Source organism: Acomys russatus, chromosome 14, assembly GCF_903995435.1.
Source record: "Acomys russatus chromosome 14, mAcoRus1.1, whole genome shotgun sequence".
NCBI lineage: Eukaryota > Metazoa > Chordata > Mammalia > Rodentia > Muridae > Acomys > Acomys russatus.
In genome coordinates, this window is record NC_067150.1 from 14,696,361 (window position 1) to 14,712,216 (window position 15,856).

General features: G+C 37.7%; 1 protein-coding gene across 1 annotated transcript; it reads right to left on the bottom strand.

Annotated features, from left to right (window-relative positions):
* Positions 1–738: 738 nt before the first annotated feature.
* Positions 739–9,931, bottom strand: LOC127198146 (putative gustatory receptor clone PTE01). The gene is given in 3 exon segments (XM_051155946.1): positions 739–1,029; positions 1,031–1,685; positions 9,882–9,931. Coding segments are annotated over 3 exon segments (996 nt in total).
* Between the last annotated feature and the right edge of the window lie 5,925 nt (positions 9,932–15,856).

A 15,856-nucleotide genomic window follows, 5' to 3' on the forward strand; every position in this document is an offset into this window, starting at 1 on the left:
TTAGTGTGAGTCACAATGTGGTTGCTATAAATCAGATGCTTTACAATGCCCACAGGCATCAGTAATTTTTATAAAGACCTTGAGAAATTTCATAAATACAGGCTTGATTATGAGTAACCTACATCCTCATAGACAACCTGAATAAAATCAGATTCTTAATGTATAATGTTTTTACTTTGTTCTTTGAGATTCCTAGCTGCATAAAGTGTATTTTGTCACATTCACCCTGAATGCCCCATTCAACTCCTCCCAGATCATCCCCCCACTCCCTCCCAATTTCTGGTACTCTTTTTTTTTTTTTTAACACAGTGAAACCAATAGCACTGCCTATCTGTGCCTGCACATGGAGTCATCCACAGTAATATGGTCATCCTTCCAGGGACCACACACAAAAGAAAGAAAAGCAACATTTGTAGAGCATTTCTGAAGAGACACACAAAAAAAGTTGTTTTTTTTTTTTTTTAAAAAAAGGCATATTAGTTTCCTACCAGAGAAATTTGTATATCACGCATATTTTACCCAGAATGATGTGCACTTTTAATAAGCACATATCCCTTAGTGTTCCCATTAAGTGTGGCAAGAAGCTTGTTATAGAATTTTGTTATAATATGGAAGGGAGGAAGAATTTAGTTCCTCCTCCATTGTGAATATATAAGAAGGAAAGTCACTCAGTGCTTTCAATTGTGCGGTTATTGATGCAATATTAAACAGATGAAGATTCCATAGGTATTATAAGAGTTAGGAGTTTTGTTTTCTGAGGAGACGCCACATGGCCCTCTTGATGTCCTGATTTCTTAAGCTGTAGATAAAGGGGTTGAGCATGGGAGTGACCACAGTGTATGCGACTGATGCTGCTGCACCCTTCCTGGGAGACAATGAGACAGCTGAACTGAGGTACACCCCAAGGCCAGTCCCATAAAATAAGCAAACAACTGACAAGTGGGAGCCACAAGTAGAGAAGGCTTTATACTTCCCACCAAGTGATGGCATTCTAAGAATCGAGGAAACAATTTTATAATAAGAGAAAAAAAATTCCAGAGATAGGAAGAAAACCAGAGATGGCACCAACAAAATACATGACTATGTTATTGGTAAAAGTATCAGAACAGGCAAGGTTGAGAAGTTGAGAAGGATCACAGAAGAAATGGGAAATTTCCACACTCTTGAAGTAGGTAAGTTGTAATACTACTGAATTATGCATCTGAGAAACCAAAAAGCTGATTAGAACAGACACAAAGACTAACAAGCCACAAAGACGAGGATTCATAATGACCTGATAGTGCAAAGGATGGCAGATGGCCACAAATCTATCATAAGCCATTACAGTTAGAAGCAGACTATCCAAACACCCAAAAAGCATGAAAAAGGACATCTGAGTCAGGCATCCTGAATAGGAGATGGCTCTACTGTGGGTCTGAATGTCCACTATCATCTTTGGTAGTGTGGTGGAGGTGAAACTGATGTCAGCCAAGGATAAGTTAGAGAGGAAAAAGTACATTGGACTGTGGAGGTGGGAATCAGAACTGACTATCAGGATGATGAGCAAGTTCCCAAGCATTGTGGCCAGGTACATGAACAGAAACAGTCCAAAGAGTATGGGTTGAAGCTGTGGATCATCTGAGAGTCCCATGAGGTGGAATTCTGAGATGTGTGTTATATTTTTCTCTTCTGTGTTGCTTGGACACCTTTTGAAAACAAATAAGAAGATTGAAGAAAAACAAATAATTAAACCCAACGATGGCTCTGAATTCTCAGTGAAAGCGGTTTATTGATAAATTCCACACATTTTGTTTTAGGGTCACACACAGCTATCAGTATTACTCGGTTTTTGTGTATTCAATCCTAAAATAATTGTATAATTGAGAATTTTCTGTTATTTGCTTCATATATGTACATTCATATTCATGTATTTCATATATATATATATATCAGAGAAACCCAAATGAAGTATGTTTGAATAGCAAAATCACTAACTGAAAAACTATGGTCACAGAAAAATATTCACTTAAGATAAAAAATATCCTTTCCCATTGAAAGTGATATTATTTATATTTAGAGTAATTAAAGCTGAGTTTAGGGTACAGAAATTTAATTCCAACACTTGGGAGATAGAAGCAGGCAGATCTTTATGAGTTTGAGGCCAGCTTGGTCTACATAGTGAGTTTTAGGACTGCCAATGCAATAGTGAGACCCTGTCTCAAAACAAAAAAAAATAGTAATGAAGAAGCAGCCTTATTTTATACATACGTATGAAAAAAATTCTCATACAGAACTTCAGAATAAATGATCTAATAGGAGAGAAAAGAGAATAAGAAAAGAAAATGGGAAGGTGTAAAATAACTAAAAATTCATTGAACAAATATATGACACTGTCAAATAATTTTAAAATTATAAAGAACTATTTTTAAGGCAAAAATAAAGCTTTAGTTAGACTTTATCAAAATAATGTCAAATTTATCAAGGTATGAAAGATAAAATTTTCATTAAGTTGCATTAAAGTTAAGCAGGACCAATAAGATGGTAAAAGCTGCATTGTCCATAGGAGTTCATTTTCTAAACATTTGTGAAACAAAAGTAATATTTTCAAAACATCTGAGACGCTTTAACAAAACATGCTGTCTGAGAACCAAAACTGGGTTCTGAGTCAATCCATGTTCTCTATGGAATACTGTGTGTTTATAGTTTTAAAATTAAAACAACTCTATATATATGCCCATTTTACAATATAGGAACTTTAAATACAAACATTGACACGTCATTCACTTAGAACCCAAGAGTGAAATACAATAGCAATGAGCCTGAATGTCACACAGAAAATTAGGTGTCAGAGTTTTCTCCATATAGCAAATTTTTCTCATCTGTCCACATTCAAATTTGCACCAAGCCAATAAGTTTATTCTCTCAACCCATTATAGTGATGTTTCTGATATCAATATAAATGTGAAGATAAATCTGTAATCTATCGGCATTGTGAAGACATGCATTTTAATTTTTCTGTAGATAGTTCCACATGCATTATCTACCTCAACCTCAAATCTACAGAGAAACAGGAATTAATTTTTAAAATAATTCCCTACATTATGGAATAGCAAATAGTATGGTGTCTGAAACTATATCATGTAGATTCTAAATTAAAGTCAATTGCTCATAATCAGAAAACATTTTATATGTCATTTATCTGCACAGATTTTCATCATTTCTGTGTCTTGGCTTTGATCCTTTATGGAAAAAAAAAGTATTCACTAAATACGTGGCCCATCCTGTTGCTGAAGACACCATGCAATTTGGTCTCAGGACATGGAGAAATCTAACTGTTATTGGCCAAGAAGATTCTTCCCTAATACCTATCTTTCATAATCCAGGATGACACTATGCAGACTACTCAGGGGAAATGTCAACAGTCCTACCCGGCTGTGAACTCTGTGAGTTACAATAATAACCAGCATGACTAAATATGCCTATGGAGATTAATGTGGCACACATGTTATGGGAGGAATCAATGGCTTTCTGATTGGATTTAAGGTCTACTCCAGAGACAGGGGAAAATATGTCTGGTACTAGAACTCTGACCATGGAATCACTGTTGCAAACCTCACAGGCCCCAGAGGTGAACCTACATATATACATATATAATTTAAATGAAAGTTCCACATCTGGTCTAGTAACGACCCTTCCAGGAGCCAAAAATCATCAAACCACAAAACCAAACATCAAGTATGAGAAGCTCTCTTTTGAGCTTGACTAGGCTGTCCAAGAGATTCCCAAAACATTACAGGCTGTTACTATTGCTCTGGATTGTTTCCCAGAGATGAGAGGCAAGTTTCTATTGCCTGAGGCACCCTGAACTTCAGAGACAGGGCCCAGATGCCTCCTTGCTGTAACTGAACCTGAAATCCTCCTCCCTAAGGACTAGTGTTTGTGATACCAGAAGATTCCATGCACGCTTACAAAGAAGGGAGGCAACCAGTAGTCCTACCCAGCTGTGACCTCTGTGAACCACAACAATCAATATGGCATAATAACTCTAGGGATTCAGTAATGACACACATACCTTGTGATAACCCAAAACTATCTAATTTTAGGCAAGACTCACTCAACAAGAGAAAAATCAACCCTGGTACTGGAAAACTAGCCAACTGCCCAGAGCTAGTGAAATTGTGGACTGTGGAAGAGAACCTACAACCAGCATTTACTATAACAACATAATTCCTACCTACATTCTCAATATTTGTCTTTATACCCGCAGGTAAGTGTAGTCTTCACCTCTCATCAATAAAAATTCTCTCTGCAATAGCCAATGACTATTACAGAAAAATACAACCAAAATGCAATTATTATAGTGGGCTGGAGAGGTGGATCAGCCATTAAAGGCCAGTCTCACAGCCAAAAAAAAATGCAATTATAGAGTCCAGTTTAAGTAAACATAACTACAACACTACTCCTTCACCTAAGGCTCCAAGATCATTTCAGAAAAAGAGGAAAGATTTTAATACCAATGGAATGGGGAGTTTGCTGTGAAATTGTATCTCCTAGCCATAAAGTCACACCAACATGACTCCCTAAATGTAAGCTGAACAAGGACAATATGAATAGACAAACTAATGTGGGTGAGGGAAAGCTTCAGCCTTACACAAAGAACTATATGCCACTAAGGAATACCTATACAATGTGTTAATGGTCAGCCCTGAAAACTTATATATACAAGTAACATTATATAGACTGAGCTAAGCAGACTTCACTTATGTATTTAGAAATATATACATATACATAGGTATATTTGCAACAAAAATTAATGAAAAGAGAGACCATAAATTTGAAGAACAACAAGGAGAAACATACAGGAGGTTTGGGGTGGGGAAATGGAAGGGAGTAATTATGTAATGATATTTTAATCTCAAAAAATAAAATAGATATTTAAAAAGCAGTCATATTTCCATGTCTCCAATTTCCATGTGGCTATAAAATGTATTATTTTTTTTAAAAAGTATGATTTACAATACCCACCTTGTAAGTTCCATGTTGACCACTGGCTTATCCCACTGTTTCACAGGGGGATTAGATGAATACTAAGGAAAATAAACAATTGCTCTGTTGTGGTTTGTTCATCTGTGCTCAGGCATGTTTGAGAAGGAAAAAAAACTTTTTAAGCATTCCTAGAGAGGACAAAATCCTGTACTAGGATTTGAATGGTTTGTGTCTTCGATTTTTGGTTTGTTTGTTTGTTTTAGTGTTTTGAGACAAGGTATTGCTGTGTAACCGGGGTTGGTCTAGAATTCACAATCCTATTTCTGCCTTCTAAGTCAGGACTAATAGCATTCACTGGCATACACAACTCAAATCCCAGAACCTTTGTTTAACACTAACTATGTAACTAAACTTCTCTGCCTCCTGTGCAATCTTCCTGAAAAGAAAATGGAAGAGTGAATCTGGCCTCTAAAGATCAAAGAGACCTGATAGAGGTGGAAACAAATAAGTACTTATTACACTGCATAAGAACTATAATCATTGCTATAATTCATACAAAGTTTATTGATGAATACAACCTATAATAACTTTAATGCTCTTTTATTTGATCATATGACAGAAACATATTTATTCTTTGGGGACATTAGATCTCAACATAGGAAACACAATTCATTCACCTCTTCTCCATCTGCCTCTATTTTCTATGCATGTAAAAATATCTACAATTCTGATGGGTGTAAGATGGACTCTCGAAAGCCTTCACTTACCAGGAAACTGGGACAGAGGGGAAGGCATCCTATTGGGACTCTAAATGAGAGACGTATGGGAGAATAGCAAAATAAAAGGATACAGAGGGTCCTAGAAATCTACAAGTAGAACAATATGATAGGCAGATTTGGGCCCAGGGGTCCCGCTTAAACTAAGGCACCAGCCAAGGACAATACAGGAGGTAAACTTTAAACCCCTTCCCAGATCTAGCCAATGGTCAGAACATTCTCCACAGTTGAGTGGAGAGTGTGATATGACTTTCTCACGTACTATGGTGCCTCACATTTGACCATGTCCCCTGGAGGGGGAGACCTGGTGGCACTCAGAGGAAGGACAGCAGGTAGCCAAGAAGAGACTTGATACCCTGTGAGAATATATAGGGGGAGGTAATCCCCCTCAGGAACAGTCATAGGGGAGGGGAATAATGGGAAAATGGGGGGGGAATGGGAGGATACAAGGGATGGGATAAACATTGAGATGTAACAAGAATAAATTAATAAAAAAAAGAAGAAGAAAATATCTACAATTATTCTTTTTATTGTTACAAATGTTGTGGCACAAAAAATAAGTTTCATAGAAATTCTATGAATATAACAATGATATGGGTTGGTGGGTAAAGGTACTTGCTTCCAAGACTGACAATATAGGTTTGTTTTCTGGGACTCACATGGTAGGAGATAACTTAATCTTGTAAGTTGTTCTCTGAACTTGACACATGTGTGTGACATACCTACACACATATACATACACACACTAAACAAAGGTAATTTTTAAGTAACATCATGAAATAAACTCAAATAAATGCTATTTTTCTGTTCTCTTGTTCCTTGAAATAGATAAAGGCTCACATGGAATGTTCTTTAAGTTTGTATCATATTGACCACATTCATTTTCAGTGAAAAGAAAAAAGGCTATTCAACATTAAATGGAGACTTTTGTACTTGTTTTTGTAGACAACTCAGGATCAAACTTGCACTGAGAAACTAGAAAGTAAGGCAACCCAGATATTTTTTCCTAGTTACTATTTCTAGTCATGTAGGGACTGAACTGATTTTAAATAATCAGTTAAAAACCAAAACTTTTATGCAACAGAAGAATTTATCTAAATGTTGTAAGCTTAATTGTTAATAAATAATAGTAACAACAATAATAATAATACATTTTTGCCTTTTCTATGCACATTAATCACATACTTAATCACAAAGGTAGTATTACTTAAAACTAAGTGAAGTTCTATCAACAAGGAATCAATTCTTGTGACAATGCTGAAGTTCACAAATAATTTGTTGGATATCACAAAGGTATCAAGTAGAGCAGATATTTCAAAATTATAATTTGGGGCCAAAGAAGTAGGTCAGTGGTAGAGTGATTGCTACAAACACCTTGGTTCAGTCACTAGCACTGTAAGAATAAATTACTCTTTAGTGTCCCTGGCTAAAAATCTCTATTTTATTTGCCAAACTTCAGAAATTCTAAAGCAATGGTTCATCGTTTAATAACTGTTAATTCCTGAGTTACAATGGAGCTTAAGATATTTATGGTAGGCTGGGCATGGTAGCGCACGCCTTTAATCCCAGCACTCGGGAGGCAGAGGCAGGCAGATTGCTGTGAGTTCAAGGCCAGCCTGGTTTACAAAGTGAGTCTAGGACAGCCAAGGCTACACAGAGAGACCCTGTCTCAAAAAACCAAAAAAAAAAGATATTTATGGTGGGGCAGGAGAGATGTCTCAGTGCTTCAGAGCACTTGCTGAGATTGTAGAGGACCAGAGTTTGGTTCCCAATACCCGTATCTGACAACTGTCTATAAGTCTAACTCCAGAGGAACATAACACCTCTGGATTCTGCAGGCAACTGCACTAATGTGCATATACTGACATACACACACACACCACATATTTTTAAGATGTATTTATTTTATTTATGTGTATGAGTGTCTTACCTGCATATATATGTGTGTGTATATGTATATATGTGTATATATGTGTATGTATATATATTATATATCTTACATATACATATATGTGTGTACATACTGTATGTTTTATATATACATAGATGTGTGTAGATATTATATATTTTATGTATATACATATATGTGCGTTTTTAGCATGCTTGGTGTTTGAAGATCCTAGAAGAGGATACTGGGTCCCCTGGAACTGAAGTTATGGACAATTGGTGTCATGTGGGTTCTGTGAACTTAACCAGATGCCTCTGGAAAAACAGCAATTGATCTTAACTGATGAGACATCTCTCTAGCAATATATACCACATAATTTAAAACAGTAAAATAATTTTTAAAGATATTCTGGTGTATTTTTCCACCACTTTTATATTTTTATATGGAGCTTTCATAATGGAGGATATGTGAGATTATGAACAAAATTCAAGAATAATATGAAGATTATTCTTCTCTGTATTATAAGCTTTCTCCAATTCCACATCTGTGATTTCAGCCATATTTCCAATGGTGGGAACAGAAAGGACATCTACTGTCTTCTTAGGATGGATGACCCCAAAGAAAATATTGCTGTGAGTAGAGGATGATTTCCAGAAATTACAGAGGAAAAAAGAAATGACTTAGTGGGCTGGGGAAACCCTGAAAAAAGCTGTTTTCATGGGGTCATATTGTTCATTCAACATATGAATCCAATCCCTTCTACCCATGGCTGAGGAGCAAATTACTGTTTAAAAAAGATCCTAATCCTTTCCTCATGGAAAAATATGCCCACTTATACTCCTGGTGGTGATGGTGCAGATAAGACTCAGTACTCTACATTGAGTTTAGCACCTGGGAAACTTTGGTAAGGCTTACAATATCATAGTTATTGACAGATATCACTACCATCTTCCTCATTTTTAGCAATCAATAGAAAGTTTCCTAGACACATTTGCCACTATGACAAGAGAAATGACTACAGGAAAGAAGGCTATTATGAGTTAAAGGTGTAGTTTGCATTAGAAGTCTCACATTCTCACTATAACAAGAACATATGATACTAGCTTTCACTGACAAGAAATGAGTAGGGAGGAAGGAGAAAGTAGGAATTGGAATACTGGACATCGAAAGACAGATGTGAGCGATGAATTCTAATGTTCTGTATACAATCACAGCAGCCCCATCTACAACAATTTATTATAGATTTTATAATGAACCAGAAGAAAGAAGTTTGAAGTTTCCCAACACACACACACAAAGGTGAGTGTTTAGGGAGATTGGTAGGCTAATAAATCTTGACCTTCTTTTACACATTAATGTATGTATCAAATTATAACACAGATAAATACGCATAATTGTCTGTTTAAAAATATTCATTGTCAGACTGTGCACCAACCGAGGACCACACATGGACCAGACCTAGGCCCCCTACACAGATGTTGCCAATGGGCAGCTTAGGCTTCATGTGAATCCTCTAGTAAGGGGAGCAGGAGCTGTCTCTGACAAGGGCTTTCTTCTCCCTGGTGGGACTGCTTTACCAGGCCACAGGAGAAGAGGACACACTTGGGTCCTCATGTGACTTGATGAGTTTGGGTGGATGGGAAGGGGGCTCCCCTTTTCTGAGGAATAGGGGAGGGGAGAGAAAAAGAAGGAAGGACTGGGAGGAGAGGAGGGGTGGGGCTATGACCAGGATGTAAAGTGAATAATGAATGAATCAATCAATCAATCAATCAATCAAAAAATTCATTGTCCTTTGAGTTAAAAGTTTGCATTTGGGGCACCCTTTCATCTGGTTGTTCTAATTTCATGTAATTTTTTTAGTTTGGGTTTGGTTTTGTTTGCCTTGGTTTGTTTTGGTATTATTATTATTACTATTATGATTATTAATTCCTGGGAGTCAATCACAGAGAACAAAATTATTAAGTCAGTTCTCCACTTCTGACTATACATGGGTTCTTGAAATCAAACTCAGATCATAAGACTCGATGGTAAGTTCTGACACATGGAGCCATCTCACAGTGCCCAGTTTGGTTTTTGAAAAGTCTTGCTACACAGACCAAGATACCCTCAAATTATCAATTTTCCTGTCTCAGCCTCCCAAGTGTTGGGGATAACATGTATGTACGACCAACCTGCCAACTTTTTGCTTTGATGATGAAGTGGTAATGCCCCCCCTAATCTCTGCCGCTTCCACTTTCCCCCAAATTCCTCACCAGATTGAGCCACCTCTATGCTGTGTCAAAATGAAGGGATGGCGATCCATCCTTTCCCAGGTAAGTGATGGAGAGTCAGATTCTTTCGTCAGAGATGGCAAGAAGATAGACTCAGGCATGAACCCATGATGGAAATATTGGCTCTGAGAGAGAGGTAAGACAGATTCAAGTGGACTAGAACCAACAAACTAAAAAGCTGGGAGGACACTGGCATCATATTTAGAGCTGCATAGGCTTGAGAGTTCAATGCACAGAGCTTATAATTACCCAAATTGGCTCATGTTAATCAATCTCTAAGGACTTGTTAATATTAATTGAAAAGGGGCATTGAAAAAGTCAATTCCTGGTGGCACTCAGAGAAAGGATAAGCAGGCTACCAAGATGAGACTTGATAGATAGCCTATGACCATATAGTGGGGGAAGAGGTCCCCTCGGTCATAGACTTAGGAGAGGCAAATAGAGTGAAAGTGGAAGGGCGGGAGGGGAAAACAATTTAGATGTAATCTGAATAAATTAATTAATAAATAGAATAATAATAATAAAAGAAAAAGTCAGTTCCCTTTATAGGTTCTCAAACTTTCTACTTCTCAGGAGGAAACTTATCTGTACTACTTTTTTCTGATTTTCTTTTTGTTTGTTTGTCTGTTGTTTTTTGTTTTTGTTTTTTGTTTAGTATAGTTAATTCACATTACATCCCAGTTGTTATCCCCTTGATCATATCTTCCGATTCCCACCCTCCCTTCCTCTTCTGCCCTATTCCCCTCCCATAGACCTCTGATGAAGGGGGCCTCCTCCTCTACCATCTGACCATAGCCTATCAGATCTCATCAGGACAGCCTCCATCCCCTTCCTCTGTGTGCCCACAGGGTCTCCTCACCAAGGGGAAGTGACCAAATCTTGGGCGCCAGAGTTCATGTCAAAGGCAGTCCCCACTCCCCACGCCCAACTGTGGAGAATAAGCTGTTCACTGGCTATTCTGAACATGGGTCTAGGTTCTCTGCATGTGTTGCCCTTGCTTGGTGCATCAGTTTGTGCAGGCCCACCTGGGTACAGATCTGATGGCCTTGATGGTCTCCGTGTGGGGCTCCTAATCCTTCTAAGTCCTTCCATCCCCCCACTCTTTCATGCAACTTTCAGTGCTCCACCCAGAGCTCAGCAGCAAGTTACAGCATCTGTACCAATCCCCTGCAAGGTGGAGTCTCTCAGAGGACATCTATGTTTGGCTAATATCCATTTATAAGTGAGAATATATCATGTGGGTCTTTCTGGGACTGGGTTACCTCACTCAGAATGATCGTTTCTTGTTCCATCCATTTGCCTGCAAATTTCAAGATTTCTCTCTTTTTGATTGCTGAGTAGTATCCCATTGCATAAATGTACCACCATTTCTTTATTCATTCTTCAGCTGAGGGACAGTGAGGTTGTTTCCAGTTTCTAGCTATTACAAATAAAGCTGCTATGAACACAATAGAGCAAATGTCCTTGTTTTATGGTGAAGCATCTTTCAGTTATATGCTCAGAAGTGGTATAGCTGGGTCTTGAGGTAGTACTATTCCCATTTCTCTGAGAAAGCACCAGATTGATTGCCAAAGTAGTTGTACAAGTTTGCACTCTCACCAGCAATGAAAGAGTGTTCCCCTTTCTCCACATCCTCGATGTGTTGTCACTTGAATTTTTTTCTATCTTAACCACTCTGGTAGGTGTAAGATGGAATCTCAGAGTCATTTTGATTTGCATTTCCCTGATAACTAAGAACAATGAGATTTCTTTAAGTGTTTCTCATCCTTTTTCAACAGAGAATTCTCAGTTTAGCTCTGTACCACATTTTTAGTTGTATAATTGGGTTTGGTAGTGTTCAATTTCTTGAGTTCTTTATATATTTTGGGCATCAGCCCTTTGTCAGATGTAGAGCTGGTGAAGATCTTCTCCCAGTTGGCAGGCTGTCATTTTGTTCTGTCGATAGTGCCTTACCGAAGCTTTTCAGTTTCATGAGGTTCCACTTATTTATTGTTGATCTTAGAGCCTGAGCTATTGGTGTTCTGTTCAGGGAGTTGATTCTTGTGCCAATGAGTTCAATGCTCTTTCCCACTTTTTCTTCTAACAGACTTAGTGTGTCTGGTTTTATGTTGAGGTCTTTGAATCCACCTGGATGTTAGTTTTGTGCAGGATGATGAATATGGATCTATTTGCATTTTTCTAAATGTAGACAGCCAGTTAGTCCAGCACCATTTGTTGAAGATGCTATCTTTTTTCAAGTATATGGTTTTGGCTCCTTTGTCAAAAATCAAGTGTCTAGTGGTGTATAGGTTTTTTCTGAGTCTTTGATTCAATGCATCCTATTTCTGTGTCAGTACCATGCTGTTTTTAAATTAATGTTGCTCTATAGTACAGCTTGAGATCAGGGATGGCAATTCCTCCAGAAGATCTTTTATTGTACAGGATTGTTTTATAAAATTCTGGGTTTTTGTTTTTCTTATGAACTATGAAAGAATTAATCTTTCAAGGTCTGTAAAGAATTGTGTAGGTATTTTGATAGGTATTACATTGAATCTGTAGATTGCTTTTGGTAAGATGGATATTATTACTATGTTGATTCTCCCAGAGATCTTTCCATCTTCTGATATCCTCTTTAAATTCTTAATTCAGAGACTTGAAGTTTTTTTCTCATACAAGTCTTTTATATTATTTTATATTTTATATTATTTGTGGCTATTGTGAAGGGTGCAATTTTGCTAATTTCTTTTTCAGCCCATTTGTCATTTGTATACAAGAGGGCTATTGAGTTTTATGAATTGATTTTGTATTGAGCCGCTGTGCTGAAGGTATTTATCAGCTGTAGGAGTTCTCTTCTGGAATTTTGGGGGACACTAATGTAAACTATCATATCATCTGTGAATAGCAACACTTTGACTTCTTCCTTTCCAATATGGACCCCTTGATCTCCTTTTGTTTTCTTATTGCTCTAGCTAGGACTTCAAGTACCAAATTGAAGAGATGTGGAAAGACTGGGCAACCTTGTGTAGTCCCTGATTTTAATGGCATTTCATTGAGTATCTCTCCATTTAATTTGATGTTGGCTATTAGCTTGCTGTACATGACCTTTATTGTGTTTAGATATGTGCCTTGTATCCCTGACCTCTCCGAGACTTTAAACATGAACAGGTGTTGTATTTTGTCAAATGCTTTTTCAGCATCAAAGGAGATGATCATGTGGGGTTTTTTCTTTCAGTTTGCTTATATGGTGGATTACATTGATGGATGCCTGTATATTAAACAACCTCTGCATGACTGGCATGAAGCCTACTTGGTCATGATGAATGACGTCTTTGATGTGTTCTTGGATTCAGTTCATGAGAATTTTATTAAGTATTTTTTGCATCAATGTTCATTATAGAAATTGCTCTGAAATTCTCTTTCTTTGTTGAGTCTTTGTGTGGTTTAGGTATCAAGGTGACTGTAGCTTCAAAGAATTAGTTTGGTTATGATCTCTCCACTTCTATTTTGTGGAATAGTTTGAAAAGTATTGGTATTAACTCTTCTTTGGATATCTGCTAGAATTCGGCTTTCTTTGGGAGAAGGCCATCAGAGACTTAGGACTATTTGATTTGTTTACCTAATCTTGATTCAACATTGCTAAGTAGAATCTATCAAGAAAATTGTCCATTTCGTTTAGTTTTTCAAATTTTGTGGCATATAGGCTTTTGAAGTAAGACTTAATAATTCCTTGGATTTCCTCAGTGTCTATTGTTATGTCTCCCTTTTCATTTCTGAGTTCGTTGACATAAATAGTGTCTCTATGTCTTTTAGTTAGTTTAGCTAAGGGTTTGTCTACCTTGTTGATTTTCTCAAAGAACCAGCTCTTGATGTTGTTGGTTCTTTGAATTGTTCTCTTTGTTTCTGATTTATTGATTTCAGCCCTGCGTTTGATTATTCCCAACCATCTACTCCTCTTGGGTGGTCTGCTTCTTTTTCCTATGGATTCCAGATGTGCAGTTAAGTTGCTTGTATGAGATGTTTCCAATCTTTTTATTAAGGCACTTAGTGTTATGAACTTTCCTCTTAGCACTGATTTCATTGTGTTCCATAAGTATGGGTATGTTGTACCTTCATTTTCATTGAATTTTAGGAAGTCCCTAATTTCTTTCTTTATTTCTTTGCTGACTCTGTTTTCATTAAGTAGACAGTTCTTCAGTTCCATGTGTGTGGAGGTTTTCTGTTATTTCTGTTGTTGCTAAGGTCCAGCTTTAGTTCATGGTGGTCTGATAGGATACAAGGTATTATTTCAATCTTCTTGGATCTGCTTAGGCTTGTTTTGTGACCTACTATATGGATAATTTTGGAAACGGTTCTGTGAGGTGCTGAGAAGACAGCATAATCTTTTGTGTTTGGGTGAAAAGTTCTGTAAATACCTGTTAGGTTCATTTGATTCATACATCTGTTAATGTCATTATTTCTTGCTTTAGCTTGTTTCCTTGACCTATCCTTCAGTGAGAGGGGGCAATTGAAGTCTCCCACTATTAATATGTTGGGATTGGTTACATGGTTTAAGCTTTATTAATGTTTCTTTTTCTTAATGTTTTTATTAATTTATTCTTGTTACATCTCAATGTTTATCTATCCCTTGTATCCTCCCCTTCTTCCCTCCCTCCCATTTCCCATTATTCCCCTCCCCTATGACTGTTCCTGAGGGGGATTACCTCCCCCTGTATATGCTCATAGGGTATCAAGTATCTTCTCGGTAACCTGCTGTCCTTCCTCTGAGTGCCACCAGGTCTCCCCCTCCAGGGGACATGGTCAAATGTGAGGCACCAGAGTACGTGAGAAAGTCATATCCCACTCTCCACTCAACTGTGGAGAATGTTCTGACCATTGGCTAGATCTGGGTAGGGGTTTAAAGTTTACAGCCTGTATTGTCCTTGGCTGGTGCCTTAGTTTGAGCGGGACCCCTGGGCCCAAATCTGCCTATCATAATGTTCTACTTGTAGGTTTCTAGGACTCTCTGGATCCTTCTACTTTGCTATTCTCCCATGCTTCTCTCATCTAGAGTCCCAATAGGATGTTCTCCCCTCTGTCCCAGTTTCCTGGTAAGTGAAGGCTTTCGTGGGACATGCCCCTTGGGCTAGTATGCAGATATAACTGAGTATATACCTTTTGAGTCTTTCTGCTTCTGGGTTAACTCACTCATTATGATCATTTCTAGTTCAATCCATTTATCCACAAATTTCGGGAATTCCTTGTTTTGAATAGCTGAGTAGTATTCCATAGTGTATATGTACCACAGTTTCTTTATCCATTCTTCTACTGAGGGACACTTAGGCTGTTTCCATGTTCTGGCTATTATGAATAAGGCTGCTATGAACATGGTTGAGCAAATTTTCTTGTTGTGTGCTGGAGCATCTTCTGGGTATATTCCAAGGAGTGGAATAGCTGGGTCTTGAGGAAGCCCTATTCCCACCTTTCTGAGATAGCACCAGATAGATTTCCAAAGTGGCTGTACTAGTTTGCATTCCCACCAGCAATGAAGGAGTGTTCCTCTCTCCCCACATCCTCGCCAGCATGTGGTGTCACTTGAATTTTTTATCTTAGCCATTCTGATGGGTGTAAGATGGAATCTCAGAGTTGTTTTGATTTGCATTTGCCTGATGACTAAGGAGGTTGAGCATTTCTTTAAGTGTTTCTCAGCCATTCGATATTCCTCTGTTGAGAATTCTCTGTTTAGTTCCAAGCCCATTTCTCAATTGGGTTATTTGGTTTAGTGGTGTTTAATTTCTTGAGTTCTTTATATATTTTGGATATTAGACCTTTGTCAGATGTAGGGTTGGTGAAGATCTTTTCCCAGTCTGTAGGCTGTCGCTTTGTTCTCTTGACAGTGTCTCCTGCCTTACAGAAGCTTCTCAGCCTCATGAGGTCCCTTTTTTTTTTTTTTTTTTTTTTTTTTTTTGGTTTTTCGAGACAGGGTTTCTCTGTGTAGCCTT